Source organism: Falco punctatus (assembly GCF_963210335.1).
Source record: "Falco punctatus genome assembly, chromosome: 14".
Lineage (NCBI taxonomy): Eukaryota > Metazoa > Chordata > Aves > Falconiformes > Falconidae > Falco > Falco punctatus.
This window is the reverse complement of record NC_137594.1, coordinates 513,738-530,703: the sequence shown is the minus strand read 5'-3', so window position 1 is coordinate 530,703 and position 16,966 is coordinate 513,738. Positions and strand designations below refer to the sequence as shown.

Genomic DNA, 16,966 nt, shown 5'->3' with positions numbered 1-16,966 from the left:
AGCAGCATGCACTATTAGCTTTTCTATGATAAAGAACAAGTATAAATCATTAGATTCATATATAGTGAAAAAGGGCAGGATCAAAGTCTTAAATATATCAGAAGTACTTTTAAGTGCAAGAAGCATGCTAGCATAAGAGAGTTTCTTCCCAAAGAATGATTATGTCATTATTCAGGGATCCCAGAGAATGGTTTTGAGATGGAGGAGAAGGTGCAGGTGTTTTGTACTGTGTTTGAGATACAGGTTGGAGTACCTGGGAGAGGAACAACTTGCCTGTGCTAGGGATTTGGAGCCGGTTGTGGTGGGTTGACTTTGGTCTTTCTTGAACCTGTGTTGCTTGCTGAATGCTGCTTATACAAAATAGTTGCTGGTCTTTTGCCTGTTCAGTGATGCTCCTAAATCATGATCCACCATTGGTAATGGGGTTCTGTTCCACCAGCTGGTGGAGGAGGGTTGCAGCAGGCCCTGTTGGAGAATGGCTGGATGAGAAGGGTCACGGATCATTAGAGCATTTGTACGAGCAGAGCTGAATCTAACCGGTGTGCTATCAAGACTAGGCCTCAGCTGAGGTTGCCAGCTGTGCTGATGGCTGCGGAGTTGCAGGGACACCGTGGCCTTAACAGGCGTCACAAACAACTCTGAGGAGGTATGTGCAGTAAAGATAAAGAAGTTATGTAAGCTAGCTAACCGCAAGTAGGAGGACCATGTAAATGACTAGGTAGTGATTCTAGCCAATCATAGACTGCTGGGTATGCATAATTAGATACACTGTATAAATAGGAGCTATTCGGGTTAATAAAGTGAATCATGCTTTATCACTCATATTGAGTCGGCTGCGTGATATTCCCCGCCACTTACAGGCCCTTCCATGGAACTTTGCAGAGCAGCTTGGAGGTTAGTTTCACAGAGTTTGATTAATGTGAAAGAGGTAAAGACAGCAAAATAGATTAGCTGTGACAAGAGTGCAGGCAGGTTTGTAAGTATACACCTCCCATGTTCAGCAGGGGCACAGACAGGTTCTCCACTCTTGTACTTTCTGAACCCAAGGCTTGCAGGATAGATGATATCTTGTGGCTTGCTATGTATGTCACAGTGTTCTAGAAATACATTCATAGCAGAATAGTGAATGCCTGAAGTACAGTTTCTGATGGTCTGCTCTTACATTTTTTGGAGTTTGGGGTTTTTTTTGGGTGGTGGTGGTGATCAATACTGCCTTTGAGCATGCAAGCCTGTTCCAGAAGCTAGTGCAGTGGTTCTCAGGCTTTTTAGATTAGGGTTCCTGTAGTAGTTTGGCTCTTCCTCTTTCTCGATGAAGGGCATGTTGTGTATGATCTTCCCTTCCTACGGGGTCGAATGTATAAACATTACGTGCCACATGTGGCTGACAGACTCTTTGGCAAAGGCAGATGAAAAAGGCTAGGAAAGGAATGCAAGGAAAGGAAAAAAAGTCTTGATGAATTTGTCTTAGAGGCACTTGTATTCAGATACTCCAGATCTGAATTCCACTATTTTGAAAATCAATGTTATAATGCAATCAGCAGAGTGACCAGTGGTTCTGCTGTGATTGTGGGGAGCAAGTGCTACATGACGAAGGGGAACAGAGCAGCAAAACTGCTGAGTCTCTTTTGCTTGAGGGAGAAGAAAAAAAATATTTTCTCCTTTATCTCAGTCTTCCCCATTATTTTGTGTTGGGAAAGAAAAAACTGTCCTGTTCATCCCTGTCCGTTCCCCTTCCAGCCAGCAGTGGTATCCATTCTTCTAGCAAAACAAGGCTACTTCCACCCAATTCTAAGCACTTGTTTCTAGCCACCTTTTCTGCTTTGCTTCAACATTTTTTGCTATCGTGGAAGTTTTCTGTAACCTTCTGTCAGACAGTCAAACACTGACACTTCTATTGCTGGAGAGCGGGTATGAAGCATGGTAGAGGAGTTGTTTTGCTTCCTTTTGTAAGACTCCTGATAATACAGTCTAGATACAGTAGCTTCAGGGCATGGGTCTTTCCACGTGTCTCCAGATGCACAAGAGAATTTCACTTAGTAGTATGAACGAGCTCGCAGGCCATCATCATGTTCTTAGATGTTTTTTTTTTTCGTTTTGTGACATCACATCCAGTAGGATAATAGAAGTGTTTTTGTTGTGCATTTTCTGTCAGGATGAAGACTCTAGAAACCTACTGGGACTACAAGGAAGCTGCATTAAATTATCAAGAAGCCTGGAAAGTGCTGCGTAGCCAAGCCTTGCTGGGTTGGGTCAAGAATGCCAAGGAATACCTGCACTTCACATGAGAATACATGCAGCTATGTAGATGCCAGTAAACCCTGGCGAACAGCAGATACCTCTGCAGTTCAAGGGCCAGGAAAAGATGTCCACTAGTTTGTGTTCCGTAAGGAGACAGGCAAAAGGAGAGCAATTTACAGAAGTCTTTGTTTTGGTTGAGTTGAAGTCCCTTTTTTATTGAAATACAGAAAAATATCACTGCAGAATTAAAGTTCTCTTAATGATGTGCTGTGGTCTGAGGATATGATCTGTCAGCGTAGTCCATTGCAATGGAAGAACTGAAATTGAAACAGTGCTATGGGAGAAAGGCTTTCATTGTAAAATTTTAGTGTTTACTTTCATTCTTCATAATGTTATGGTTGTTCTTGTGTTACTGGGACAACCCTAATGTACAGTAAGTAATAATTTTGTAACTCTTGGCTCTCCTTGTTTGGTGTCAGGAAGAATTTTCCGTGTCCCCCAGCCACGTTGCTTCTAACTGGAAATACTAGTTCTTTTAAAAGGTCTTTTTTCTGGGAGTCCTTCATATAAGCTGCTATTTACTAAATACAGCCAAAGCAGAAGCAAAAGAGTGATGGGGTTAAGGCTGTGTCAAATAATAACTACTTACAGTATCCCCTGCATCTCTTTTAATTTCAGAACTTTGCCAGATACCCCTTTTGTGGGCAGGAAAAAAACACTCGTGAATTACCTGGTTCACAGCTGTCAATCCTGTGTAATTCAAGGCAAATATTTACAATCTTTTCAGTGTTTCAAGCACAGTCCATCCCCCAGTCCCCCTGTGATACGCAGTTAATTAAAAGCAGGCATGCCTTAGCCATTTATGTCACTGTTTCCTGGCAGGTGTTCATGAATAGCCTGGCAAAGGTGGAGATGCTCTGGGGGGAAACTGGAAGTTGTGTCTGGCAGTCTTTGCATTTATACTTTCTTACCAAGTAACATCTGCATGGCAAAACGGTCAACACTGCGAGCTGGGGGGGAGCAGCGGGTAATCCTCCTTAAGCTTTCTGTCCCAGTTACTGTGTTCTGTGAGCAAGTTTGGGACTGTGTAACTGCTACTGAGCACACACTCCCCTTCTGTACCTTTTCTGTTGAAAATGACGATTCATAACATTTGGACAAGGCAAAGGCAGGATGAAAAAAAAGAGGTGGATAATTTAGAACTTAAGAATTCTTTAGTGATTTTAGTTTTCTGTTCTTTGTTATCTTACTATGGTTTTAGACTTGAAAAATGGGCACAGCAGTTCTCCAAATAGCTCAGCAGGTTGGTTGACTGTAAAGCTACGTATGGGACTGAACAGTCCATATCACATTACAGTCTGAGAATGGATTACAGCAAATCCTTTTACTTTGCACCTGGGTTGACTTGTCAAATAAGAATAGTTCTCTTACTTGTTGAAGAAATAAGAAAGAACTTGAATTCTGTGCATGTAAGTCTGTCTTCTCAAATGCAGCACCAACATGCAGAAAGACCACTGTTGTATTGGTGAGGGTGGAGTCTTTTTGTGTGTTTGTAGAGGGCAGGGCATTATGGAGAATTGTGACTTGCATTAGTCATTAGAGGATGAAAAATGGCCACATGGCGTTGCAGAAGGGCTACAGGGTGAACTGCTGAAGAGAAATGGTAACAGGTATTGTAATTGAGCAAACAGCATTCCAAGGGCAGTCTTGTAGCGTATTTAAAGAGATAACCAGTAAATTTCCATTCTCCTGAAATTTACCTTTGTCTTTCCCAGAAATCTTGTAGAAACTATACCTTAACATACCTAGTTTCCCTTTGTTAATGAACAAAGTCTGTAGTGAACCTGCTGACCAGACTGGAATGTTCCTATTTCCTATCCAGCTGCAATATTAAAATGGGTTACATAAGGCTAGTTGCACTCTAGTCTTGGCGTCAGACTAGTTTTCAGATGAGCGGTTTTACGATGTAAATTCTTTTAACTCTTTCCTAAAATTTGAGCCTGGCTGTTAGGAGAGATTGTTCCTGGTAAGATTTTCCTGTGTATTTGTAAAATACTGGTGAACTGTGGACTACTGCTTTTTGCTACTTGTCAGCTGTAAAAGTAGTTTTCAAGGTGCTGAAGACTCACACTAACCTTGCTTTTTGGATGGAGTTGAGGACATATTTAAGCCTAGAGTGAGGCACTGAGTATCGAAGAGAGGGAAGGAGCTAAAACAAAGCAGCATTTAGAAGGCTGAGGAGCTAAGCCTGCAGAATCTTAACTCAACTGGATCGCATTTCTGGGATTGTAAATAAGTATTCAAATGCTGCATCTGGTTAATTACAAAATGTCAGGAAACGCTGTGGGCAGTACCAAGAAACTGCTTTACAAATTGAAAGGAAAAAATATATGGAGAAGAGTTAACACAATCTCTGCTTTTGAAAGAGGTAGCAAACTGAACTTTCATTATTGTCAGCAGATCTTTGGTCCAGAATTGCTCCTGGACGGTAGCAGTTGACATATTTCAGGCTTGTATCACTCCTTTGCACTGGCATAGCTGACACACCAAAATACAGAGGTAAGCAAGGCGCAGGGGGGACAACAGAATGCAGAGGCTGTGCCACAGGGGAGCCGTGTGTGTGTGTGTGAAGTAGGGGAGATGAATTGCTGACAGGCCTTGATTAACAAGGACAACCAAACAATTGGTAATGGGAGCAGCAGAGCATATGAGGGCACCAAGATTCCCAAGGGACGTGTACAGTGCTCTACAGAGCATATTTGTATTACCCAGATGGGTCCTTGCCTTAAACTAGTGTGGGGAGCAATGGTCCCTATTCCTATTTGCCAGAACAAAGAGACTGTAATCCTTATTTTGAGTGGGATACCTTTAACAGCTTCACTATTGGAGAAATTGTCATTTTCAATCACAGTAAGAAGATGGGGCAGACTGCCTGCTGATCTTTAAGGAAGTCAAAACCAGAGCACAGAAACAAGTGCTTTTGTCCACGTGTAGAAGTACACAACCTGTTTGAGGTGGAGGCTGCAGTTCGTAACACAGCATGCTAGCATCCCATTGCCTTTGAAAAAGCAACGTTTTGGTATTGTACTGTGCTTCTGCTGCTCACCTTGCACAGGCTGAAGCACTTACTGATCTCGGTATGTTCAGAGTAAATTGAAGACTACTCAGATTATTATCTTTGTAGGGAAAACAAACTATGAACCCAAGACAAGGTGTAGATTTTCACTAGGAGTTGAATCACTTTGCAATAAGCCCAGTAAGGGCTAAAGGAAGGGAAGAGCCAGGGCTGTGCTGCTGAGGGCAGGAGGAAGAGCCAAGCTTTTCCTTTCACTTGTTACAAACAATTAGCTGGTTATGAAACCACACATGGAGAAAATGCTTGAGGCATAAGTATGGAAATGAAGTGTGAGTTACTGTTGTTAAGGAGGAAAGAAGGGTGTTGGAGTAAAACAGCTAAATGTAGTTGAGGGACCTATCAGTTCCTTCTCTCAAAGCATATCCATCCCAAGAATCTGGTAACGTCATAATGAGGACTGCAACAGTGGCTTACAGGTGGAAGCAAGATAATTTTTGAGGAAAAGCTATCTAAATTCATCTAGTACTGGCTTAGTTATAGCTGAGAAGACATTTCAAGTTAGCTTAAAGACGGGTGCTGTAGGTATAGCGAGGTATTTCTTCATTTTCTGTTCAGTGTATAAATTGAAAAGCCTTCCCAGTCCTGAAGGTTTACAGAAGGTGAAGATGATATGAGACCCAAATGCATTTAATATTTTTATAAGAGTGACTGTACTATCTAAAGGGATCCATTTCATCTACATATTTCAAAAAGAAATATCTTGATGTTTTATTGAAATTTTAAGTGCATCTGCAGATGAAAAGTACAGGTACTGCTGTAAAGCATTTATCCTTGCATTCTCTGAATTATTTGTGTACCTGGGCTGCTAAATCTAAATTGATAATTAGAATAGTTACATGGGGTTTTTTAGAGGCTTATGAAGGGTATTCCAAAAGTCATCTTGATCATAAGACTGGGAATAAAACTTCATCTTCACTTGTTTTGTTTAGATATATCTATGTCCTAGCATGCAGTTAGCTTTATCTAGCAGTTGTAAGTTACGTTTCTTACTCTCCTCTTAATAGCTAGCAAAAAATACTACTTGATAATCATAGACAAACCGTGAACTTTCAGCTTAAAGGAAACAGAACATTTTCCAGTAATAAAAGGTAGTAAAAACCATCACAGATGAAAACCCTTTTCTTCATTCTGAATCAAAAATTCTGTTATGAGTAAACATTAATACTAAATGTGTGGAGGGGGAGGGTGGAAGGAATTAATGATGAAAGTTGACAAAATGTTTATAAAAGCAGTGGTATACATTGCAGTGCTATTCTGAATAATGAAAGGCTTACTGAACCAGCAGCACATTTTCAGATGCAGTAAGCACATGCAGCACTGTTACTGTGACAAGCTGCAATAATACAGTAGTGTCAACATTTCATAGGCTCCAACCTTCTCATTTCGGAGTGCTTCTGCTAGTACCTGTGAATAACTGTAGAGTCAAACATAAGTCTAGGCATAAGGCAACTTCATGGGAGTTGAGTTAGTGTGAATTTCATTTAAGCTTGGAAAGCGATAAATCTCCACTGTGACTGGAAACATTTTAAAAACTAATCTCTCCTGCACCGTGTAGTGTGACAATGAAGTAAAACTTTTATTAGGAATCTAAACTGTAATCAGTGTTTCCTTGCTGGCTTACAAAATTCAAAGTGATGCTACTATTCCAACCCAGTGTTACCCTTTAATATCAAAGCATGAACTCCAGTGCTGTGCAGTTAGGTCAGTTGGGTGTTTTCTCTGCCCCACCACCACAATTCAGAGCTACAAGTTTGCCTTTTTGCCTGTAGGCAGAGGTAGCTGTGTTAACTATGGTAAGCCCATTTGGAAAGAAGTTGAGCCTCACGTGAACAGCAACCTTTTTTGGCTTTGTGGCAAAGCCTCTTCACCTTTGTTGTGCTGCATACATTCTTTGGCAATAGTGCTTATAAACTGGAGGAACTGATCTCAAATTATCTTGCATGCAGCATTTCTAATTCTAGTTGTCCGCCTCAAGTAAGCAGAATCACAGAACGATCTGGGTTGGAAGGGACCTTTAAAGGTCATCTAGTTCAAACCACCTGCAGTGAGCAGGGACATCTTCAATATATTGGCTTGCTTAGAGCCCCATCACACCTGACCTTGAATGTCTACAACCTCTGAACAACCTGTTGCAGTGCCTCACCACCCTCATGTGGGGGGAAAAAAAAAGCCCTCTTCCTTTTATCTAGTCTGAATGTACCATCTTTTAGTTTAAAACCATTAAAAAGCCTGTCCCCATCTTTTTTATAAGCCTCCTTTAAGTACTGAAAGGCTGCAACAAGGTCTTCCTGGAGCCTTCTCTTCTCCAGGCTGAAATATCACCAACTCTGTCAGCCTGTCTTCATCGCAGAGGTGCTCCATCCCTCTCATCATTTTTGCGGCCCTCCTCTGATGTCTTTACTGTGCTGAGGACTCCAGAGCTGGATGCAGTACTTCAGGTGGGGTTTCAGCAAACAGAGCAGAGGGGCAGAATCCCCTCCCTTGACTTGCTGGCCATCTTTCTTTTGATGTCGCCCAGGATACAGTTGGCTTTCCGGGCTGCAAGCACACATTGCCAGGTCGTGTGCAGTTTTTCATCCACCAGTACCCCCAAGTCCTTTTCCACACAGCTCCTCTCAGTCCCTTTGTCCCCCAGCCTGTATTGATACCGGGGGTTGCCTCAACACAGGTGCAGGACCTTGCACTTGGCCTTATTGCACCTCCTGAGGTTCACACTGATCGACTTCTTGAGCTTGTCCAGGTCCCTCTGAATGGCACCCTGTCCCTCAGGCCTGTCAGCCACACTACTCTGCTGACTGTAGCGAAGCAGTTCTTTCACATACTTGGTTCTGTAACGTCCTTAAAATACGTACAGATTTTTTAGTTGGAAATGACATGTATATTTATATTACTACCTGTAACGCAACGACTGGCTACCTTTTGTTTTTTAAAAGCTGCTTATGTGACTTCTAATCTGTACTCCTTGCCAATTATTTCCTTCTCTGCAATAACTCATGTACAAATCATACCTTCCAGTTCTGCAGCTCTCGGGTCTCCTTTTCAGATCATTCTTTCTCCTACGTGCCCCTTTTCCCCCTATATGCTCTACTTTTGTCACCTAGGTCCTGCTTTCAAAGCCCATAGTATTTACTCCACTGATAGCCTGTGGGCAGGCACAGATGATGATGAGATCTAGTAGTTTTGAAACTATTGGTTTTGGAACCTGCAGTTTGCTCCTTCTTTCTTTATTGTATTCCATGTACTAAAGGTTGAGAAGCTGTACAGTGTCCACTAAATAATATAAGAAGCTGTATAGTGTCTAGTAAATGTGATGTATAACTTCCTTGCCAGAATTAAGGTAAAGAAATGACAGCACTGCCTGTTTGTGACAGTTTTTATTGTACTTGTTAACTGAGAAAGAGGAACACATTAGCTCAATTCAACATGATCAGCATCTTGCTCCTGCTTAGGATAAGCTAGCAAATCCAGTGCTCCCAGTACTAATTTAATGTTTTTATTTTTCTTAAGCTAACACCTCAAAACAGAATAAATGCATATTCTTCTTTTCATGTTTTAGTAGCCCAACTACTTTGCTTTATTATTTAATAAATTTTGTCAAATGTATCCCCCAAAGGAGTGAGGCTCTGGGAATTCATAGCCATGAGAAAAAAAATTGCACAAAACCAACAAAACTTTTTTTGATAATTTAACAGTCTAATAAAACAAGACCTATCAATATATTAAGAACTAAATCCAGTTACAAATGCATGTATATAGAAGGAACTTCTGTGAATGTCAGAACAGAAAATGATCAGCTATTTACAAGATACACGGCAGGATGGTGTAGTAGCCAAGACCCACCATTCAGAAACCGAATGTGTTCTCTCCACTGTAGGCAACATACAAGAATCCATCCTCATCCTTCTCCTTCTCATAAAGTTGTCCCATAGTTAAGCTTGAAGAGGAGGAAAAAAAGAGAAATGGTTTGCTTGGATCATGACAGTTGCAAATGGTAACAGTTAGAGCCTCACATAAAGAAGGATTAATAAAAGCTAAAAACTTGTCTGTCTGTAAATTAAAATACAAAAATGAGGATAACTCCTGAGTTAGCAAGATGATCCTAGGCTCTCTGCAGTGTCTAGGTTTTTGTAACTTCTTCGTAAATGCATTTGTCAGAATGCTTCCTTATGTTACTGGAAATCAGCCACTGAATGTATTCCAGGTTCTGAATCATCCATTTTTGATGCCATGACTAATACCAAGATCAGTAGCCTGACAACACCTTCCTTGAATGCAGCTGCATTAATGTCTTGTTTGTTGTGTGAGCAACCTCGTTTCTCCCTCTACCTAGTGTAGTCGTGAATGTTCAGCTGGTCTGAAGTCTGTTGAACTTGTGTTTTTTGGACTGTTTCTTTGAAGTCCAGGTTGTTTTGGGGAGTAAAAGCTTTTCCTATTTTGTTAGAAAAGTGCTAGCACCAAAATGCATGGGAAATAAATGACAAGTTAGCCAGAAACTTGTGTTTTTCATTGGATAAGGTTTTGAATGTTTTGACCAAATGAAAATTTTCTTAAACTGAATAGGCATGTGGCCCTTCACAGTCTAAGCCGTTGCAGTCTTGAGGGCAATGTCTGTATTTTGAAAACAAAAAGAAACCTAAGCAATTACTTGGCCAGCACAACTGCTCCAACCATCTGTCTTACAGATGAAACAGGCAGTTGGACACCAGCCAGTTGCACAAATGGCACCTCCTCAGCTTACCTGTCTCTGCCTTCCCAAGACTGAGAAAAGGCTGAATCATGAGAGATGAATCATGACTTTTTACCCAAGAGAGGAGCTGGGAAGAGTTGCAGGCAGTACTTGAAATGGAAGGGAATTGGTAAGTAGTAGATAAAACTTTTGGATGAGGAGAGAAGGATGTCAAGAGTTAATGGCCTGTGTAATAAACGCAGCCTATGAGAAGAGTAAAGCCAGTAAAAGATTTTTGTTTTATCTGTTAACAAGTGATCATTTTTGCATTAATTTTGAAGGATCAAGGTGCTATTTTTTCCAGCAGAGATGTGACATCTCATCACGAAATTGTGAGATGAGACAATGTGCCCTTTCTTTTTCTCTCCTGTTCCTAGCAGTTCTACAGCACTGTTAAGATGATGACATACAGGCACTCCTCATACTCTTACAAGAAAACAAGCCGAAAAAGATGGTTCTCACAACTCCCTATTGTGTACCACAAAGTAAATAAAAATATCCCTGAGTCTGGACAGGTTACCTGGAGGGACTGTTACTGTTAAACAGGTAAGGGTTAATAAGAAGAATATTATATCTAAGCCACACAATAGCATGATGTACTATTTCCTCAAATACTACTCAAGTATCTCGTATAGAAAGCAGTTGTAGCAGCTGCTTCTGCTATACATTATTCTGTATGTAGCAGACAACCGTGAAACTTATTCCTATATAAAAGCAATGTGAAAAAACTTTCTATAATCATTTTGCATTTTGTTTACAGAGGAAAAAAAGTAATTTTTAAAACAAGTAACAGCAACTAGTCTAACGTCTTAATTTCTTTGTGAGCTGACAGTTTAATGTTTTTTCAGAATAATTCATGGTGTTTGCTTTAGAGTGTTTAACATGCAATTTCACTGTTACGCTGGAAATTATTTTTCTTTTTTGCATTGATGGTGTACAAAGATGCCATAATAACTCCAGAGCTCCCCTCTTGCCATGGAAGTAAATCGCATTATATTTTTCATTCACCTTTCCTTGCAGCTTAGCCTAAGAAGTAAGACGTTTTATGAAACTCATGAGGGCAAAAAACCTATCATAGTGAGATTAAGGTATAAACAAACACCTCCTAAAATCACCAAATAAGCGTCAGAGGGGAGTTACTGTCCCTCTGATACGCAGAGGCTTGCTGAAATGGTTCTGAATACCAAGTGAATAGTTTCTCACCTGGACTGTGGGACAGTCTTGTCTACAAAGAGGAATATTGCTTTCTCAGATGGCAGTTGAATCCTCTTCCTGATGATCCACATGAACTGGGCCACGGTGATGTCAGATGGAACCAAGTACTTCCTCTTGTCGATATCAACAATCTGAGATCCCGACACCTTCTCCACTATGACCTGTAAAGCACAGGTGTGAAGGTCAGGCTTTTCAGGATTGGTATGAAAAAACAGCTTTCGTAAATCACTTGCTGCTACAGGCTTACAACAGTGAACAGAGGGGAGGAACAAAAAAGGTTTCCTGACTGCAACCAAATGAGAGATAGGACAGACTCTGCACGGTAAAACCTGATTTTACAATTGCACTAAAACTTATATTCACATACGCTCAAAACTTCCTATGCCCAAAGTTGACAGTCATGGGGTAAAATGAGGCAATATGCCTAAAAGCGACCTGTGACAGGAAAGTATACACATCTTATTAACTTTTTGTACACTGATGATAGGAAAGTACTGCAATGTGGACCCCAGGCTGGCCATAAGCCAGCAGTGTGCCCTGGCAGCAAAGGCAGCTAATGGTATCCCGGGCTGCATTAGGCAAAGTATTGCCCACAGGTCGAGGGGTGTGATCCTTCCCCTGTACTGGCACTGATGAGGCCACATCTGGGGTGCTGTGTCCAGTTCTGGGCTCCTCAGTACAAGAGAGACAGGGCCATACTGGACAGAGTCTGACAAAGGGCCTCAAAGATGTTTAAGGGATTGGAGCATCTCTCATATGAGGAGGGGCTGGGAGAGCTGGGACTGTTTAGCCCAGGGAAAAGGCGGCTCAGGGGGATCTTACCAGTGTGCATAAACACCTGTGAAGGGAGGGTGCAAGGAAAGTGGAGCCAGGCTGTTTTCAGTGGTGCCCAGTGAGAGGACAAGAGGTGATGGGCACAGCACAAACTGAAACACTGGGGGTTCCCTCTGAACGTCAGGAAACAATTCCTTACTGTGCAGGTGACGGGGCACTGGCAGAGGTTGCCCTGAGAGGTTATGGGGTCTCCCACCTTGGAGATGCTCAAAAGCGGTCTGGAGACCATCCTGGGCAGCGCTGTGGGTGGCCCTGCCCGAGCAGGAGGGGGGCTGGACCAGGTGACCTCTGGAGGTCCCTTCCAGAAGTCCAAGACACTTGTAATCTCACTAACTGCAGTTGATAGTAACAAACTAAGGAATCCATTTAACCATATTCCTTCCTTGCCCCATTCAGCTGTAGGGAAGTCATGAAAAATTCAACTAGACTGCAGCACTGGTACCTAAGCAATGGCAGGTGACCTGAGGAAGGGCATTCCCTTTATACAGATGCTACTTATTTTGGTTTTGTCACTATCACAACATAAAAAGAAAGTAAAATACAAAAGTGTAGTTCAGTTGCACGGGACCTACAATGATCATCTAGCCTGACTGCCCAACCATTGTCCAAATGCCTCTTAAACACTGACAGGCTTGGAGCATCAACCACCTCTAGGAGGCCCGTTCCGGTGTTTGACTACCCTCTTGGTAAAGAAATGCTTCTTAATGTCAAGACTGAACCTCCCCTGATGCAGCTTTGATCCATTCCCAGGCATCTTGTCCCTGGATCCCAGGGGGAAAGATGCTGGCACCTCCCTATGTCCCCTCCTCAGGAGGCTGCATAGAGCAGTGAGGTCGCCCCTCAGCCTCCCTTTCTAAAAGAGACAAACCCAGAATCCTTAGCTGCTTCTCATAGGATGTGCAAGTGTGACCATCGCTGCTTCAAGTCTTGTGTTAACACAGAATTCTAGTTTGCAACAAACATGCCCTCTTCCTTTTTAAATTGTCCTATGACTAAATAAAATCCCATAATACAAAGAAATACAGATTTAATGTATGTGCCACCTCCACCCTTCTGACTTAACTGTCATCTTTAAACACTGTCCCAAATTGCTCCTAACAGATGAGAGAACCTACTGCCTTGACATGATGCATAGCAAAAGAAAAATAAAAACCAAGGAAGAAATACTAGAAATAAATTGCAGTAACAGTGAAGCTAAAAAAATCAGTATTTAGGTAAATGGGAGGAAGAATCGCCAGTCTAGTCCAGTATCTAATCTGCCATTTTACTGGTTGCACACAAGCCAGAGATGCCAGAATGGCTCTGTCTGTCAGAAACTGTCACATGAAGCAGAGGCACATGCATACCTCAGGTAACTCAGTGTAGAGCTGAAGCAGCCGCATTATAGCTGAATACAGTCAAAACTGTTAAAGAGTTGCAGTGTGAACTGTGGTGTTATGTAAGGGTCTAGCTGGCCATAGACCACATACTCATTTTTTTACAGTACTTTGCAGTACTGCTTTTGATTTTGACATCTATGCTTTCTGCATTTCTATAATCTGGAAATTATTATTGACCTGCTATAGCTAGCCACCAAGCATTTCAGCCAGGCTCAAGGAAGAGAAATAAATCATGGCTCTGGAATACCAACTGGCCTGCCAAGGATGCCAGCTGAGCACTCCATCAAAGCACCAGAAAGGTGTGGTGATGTGATTTTGTCTGTGTGCCTGTGCTGTACCAGACTTACACTGCCAGAAATCCAGCCATGTATACATCTGACGTTAAAAACTACATGATGACAGCTTCAGTTGACTGGATGAAGTTACAGGATGACAGTGAAGCTGTACTAATAAAGTACACGTTTTAGCTGTATATGAATGAGAGCAGATCAGACATGTAGGCTGTAAGGAAAAAAAATAAAATAAAATAACCACAACCCAATGTCATGCTGCTAGGCCACCACAGGAACTTAGCTATTCTCTGCCTACACCGGGAGCATTTGGTAACAAGAACCAGGCACAACCCAAGCAGAGGTGCCTAGATAAGATGATGTTCGCAGCCTCAACAGGCTTTTGTTTGCAACTTTGAAAAAAGACTGCCTACGTTAATCACTATTTGAGGATGTCTGTAGACTCAGGTCTGCAGTAACAGTAATTTTATCACTGGAAAGCAGAATTCATTTTTTTTTAAACATGTTATTCTGAATATAACTGCATTCTAAGGATTACTGTTCCACTGTGGTGGTGTTCATGTCAGACTTACTGATGCTGTTCTCTGCTTTGTATTATGATGACATGAGAGTATCTTATTTCATGCGTCAGGAAATTAGAAACTGACTACAGGAACTAAAGATGGCAAGACAGCCACAAACAAAACCAAACAAAAAGCAACAAGTACAGGAGGAAGGAGAATTAATTATTACTTGTGGAAAGGACCTGACACTTCCTGCTCCACCCAGGCTAGTTCTTGAAGGAAAAATGCAGCGCATGGGGAAATAAGGCTTACAAAAGGTTCCAGTGTCTCCATTCCTTAGTTCTGCATTCCCTGTTGCTACAGCAAACGGGTAATGCTCAAGTAAATTTACAACATATACTGTCTTATGATCTGATGATGATGAACTTATTACTGTCTTATAATTTCCTCAGCTCTGCCTACAGAAACAGGAGGACAGAGTAGCTGCCTCTTGCAATTTAGTATGAGGGAACTGTAAAGAGGACCAAGTACAGCCTGAAATGAATACTGAAGCCTCAACAATGAACAACTGATACTTTTTTTTTTTTGAAGATTACAATAGCACACTAGACATTTTAGCTTCATAATACAGAAACTGTCATAACTACACATCAAGGTTGTTGGTGAACTGCTTCTAGTAAAACTTATAGATACCTTTAAGCATTAGACCACTTAATTCCCCAGGCAAATTTAAGATTGCAGTGCTTAGCAAGCATGAATTTCTTTCGCCTCTCATTTCTAGAAGGTCTACCCTAGGGCAGGGACAAGGTGCTCATGTATTATCTTAGTAGGTTTGAACCACTGAAACATCTCTAAATCCAAGTAGACAGATACAGCAGCTGGGAATTGAAGTCACTTTGAACTATGTCACTGGATGCAGACTATAACCTGGAAAGCAGGAAACACACGTTAAGTCTGAAAAACACTTTTGACTATTAAATGCCAAAAGTATATTTGATACCAACTGTTTTGTGAAAGCTACATGGCTCAATCTGAATCATCAAGCTGAAAACATTTATAAGCCCAGACAAAGCAACACACTGCAATTTAATTCCTCTATCCATCCACACCTTGCTGTCCATTCTTGATACAGCATCATGTAATTCTGACTCACACTGTGAGTTTCAATGTCTCTTTTTCCCTTAGGGTTATGAAGGGTATTCTTCAAAAAGGACAGATGGCTATCTGTGGAGATGTATGGTCATCAGCGTATATATAAGGGGGTAGTTAGCCAAGCAGAGAATGGCAAGGTTCAGATCAGCCTGCCAGACTGCAACTGGAGAAGATGCTGTGACTACATGCAACTCAGCAGCAGAGAAAGTCAACGGGATTAGAGGTTCTTCTCTGGGCTGCACTGCCTAAGAGGTCAGACAGGAGTGGCACTAACTGGCATAAGGTCAGGTGCAATGTGGAAATTTTACTCGCAAGCAGAAAAGTTGAGAATATGGACCTGTTGCTAGCTGTTACATAAGCATGTGAAATGTGGTCATTTCACTGACTGAAACATGACAAAAGGGACTGTGGAGCAAAGAGGTCATTCGCTGTTTAGTAGGTATTAATGCAGAAAGGAGGGGTCACCACTTGCACTGGCTGTTCAGACAGGGTTTGCATGGGAAGATTTATGACCAGGTAAGACTGGTTATAGGTGTGGAATACATAAGGGACAATCATCTTCCCCATATAGCCAGGAAGGAAGACTGTCAAGGTTTAAAGGATTTATGATCTTTCTTTGGATCAGGCACAGAATGAATCCTCATGACACTTAAGGCATTTGCTGGGATATAATTGCCACTAGAAGAAACCAGGACACTGATAAACCAGCAACATGCCTGGGAAGTATTTAGAAAGTCAGGCACTCTTGCTTGTCAATACGCACTGGGGCACGGGAGGCAGTGCTGCATTAGTTACATGTGTTTGGAGCCTCTTTAAAACACCTAAGGACAGAAAAGGGAGGATGAATTTACTTAGTAGGATCTGATCAAAGAAGAGAGGGCAGGATGGAAACAGTTTATCCATCTTTGCCACCAAGAACTCGGATGAAGATGGCTTGGTTACTCACCGGGACACGGTCAGGGTATTTGGCTCGGATTTTTGCCGACTCGACACATCTGTGCTCTGTGAACAAAACTCGTAATTAGTCATCGCATAGTAATAGCATCGCCGGTGCCCTGGGCTGAAAGGGCAGTGCCCGCCGGGGCGGAAGCCTGCGGCTATCGCGACCGTCTCGCCCGGCCGAGGGGGTCTCCAGCTGCTCACGGAGGCCAGCCCTGGGCCCGCCCGAAGACACGGGGCGGTGCGGGGTGGGAGCAGCCGCCCGGGTCGGGAGGCCGCGGGGCAGATGGCGACAGAGGAAGCGGAGGGCGGCGGGGCCGCCGGTGGGAGCGCCGGGCCCACCCTTACCCAGCGCGTGGTCCTCCTTGAACATCCACTTCATGATGCGGGCCGGCGGGGAGCGGGGCCAGCGGCGGCGGGGCCCGTGTGCGGGCGGGCGGGGGCTCCTGCCGGGCGGGCGGGCCTGTCGGTGTCACGGTCCCTGTCACAACAACAACAGCCACGGCTCGGCAGGCGGGATTTCCGGCTCCCTGTTCCCTAGCAACCCCGAGGGC

At 42.6% G+C, this 16,966-nt stretch overlaps 2 protein-coding genes across 5 annotated transcripts in view; one reads left to right on the top strand and one right to left on the bottom strand.

Annotated features, from left to right (window-relative positions):
* Nucleotides 1-11,487, top strand: part of ADAT1 (adenosine deaminase tRNA specific 1) — a gene marked incomplete at its 3' end in the record, with an annotated part of 31,873 nt that extends 20,386 nt beyond the window's left edge. For 3 of the 4 annotated variants that reach the window (XM_080365145.1, XM_080365144.1, XM_080365142.1), the window contains one exon: nt 2,153-6,966. In XM_080365145.1, coding sequence (XP_080221271.1) covers nt 2,153-2,285 — 133 coding nt within the window. Of the gene's footprint in view, nt 1-2,152; nt 6,967-10,056; nt 10,231-10,477; nt 10,647-11,352 lie in introns of those variants that run through there. The other variant, XR_013923700.1, reaches the window with a different exon arrangement.
* On the bottom strand, nt 8,730-16,901 carry GABARAPL2 (GABA type A receptor associated protein like 2). The gene is made up of 4 exons (XM_080365193.1): nt 16,761-16,901; nt 16,420-16,475; nt 11,304-11,476; nt 8,730-9,308 (listed from the first exon to the last, which is right to left on the bottom strand). The coding sequence occupies exons 1-4, from the start codon at nt 16,792-16,794 to the stop codon at nt 9,218-9,220; spliced, it is 354 nt and encodes a 117-aa protein (XP_080221319.1). The 5' UTR covers nt 16,795-16,901; the 3' UTR covers nt 8,730-9,217.
* Between the last annotated feature and the right edge of the window lie 65 nt (nt 16,902-16,966).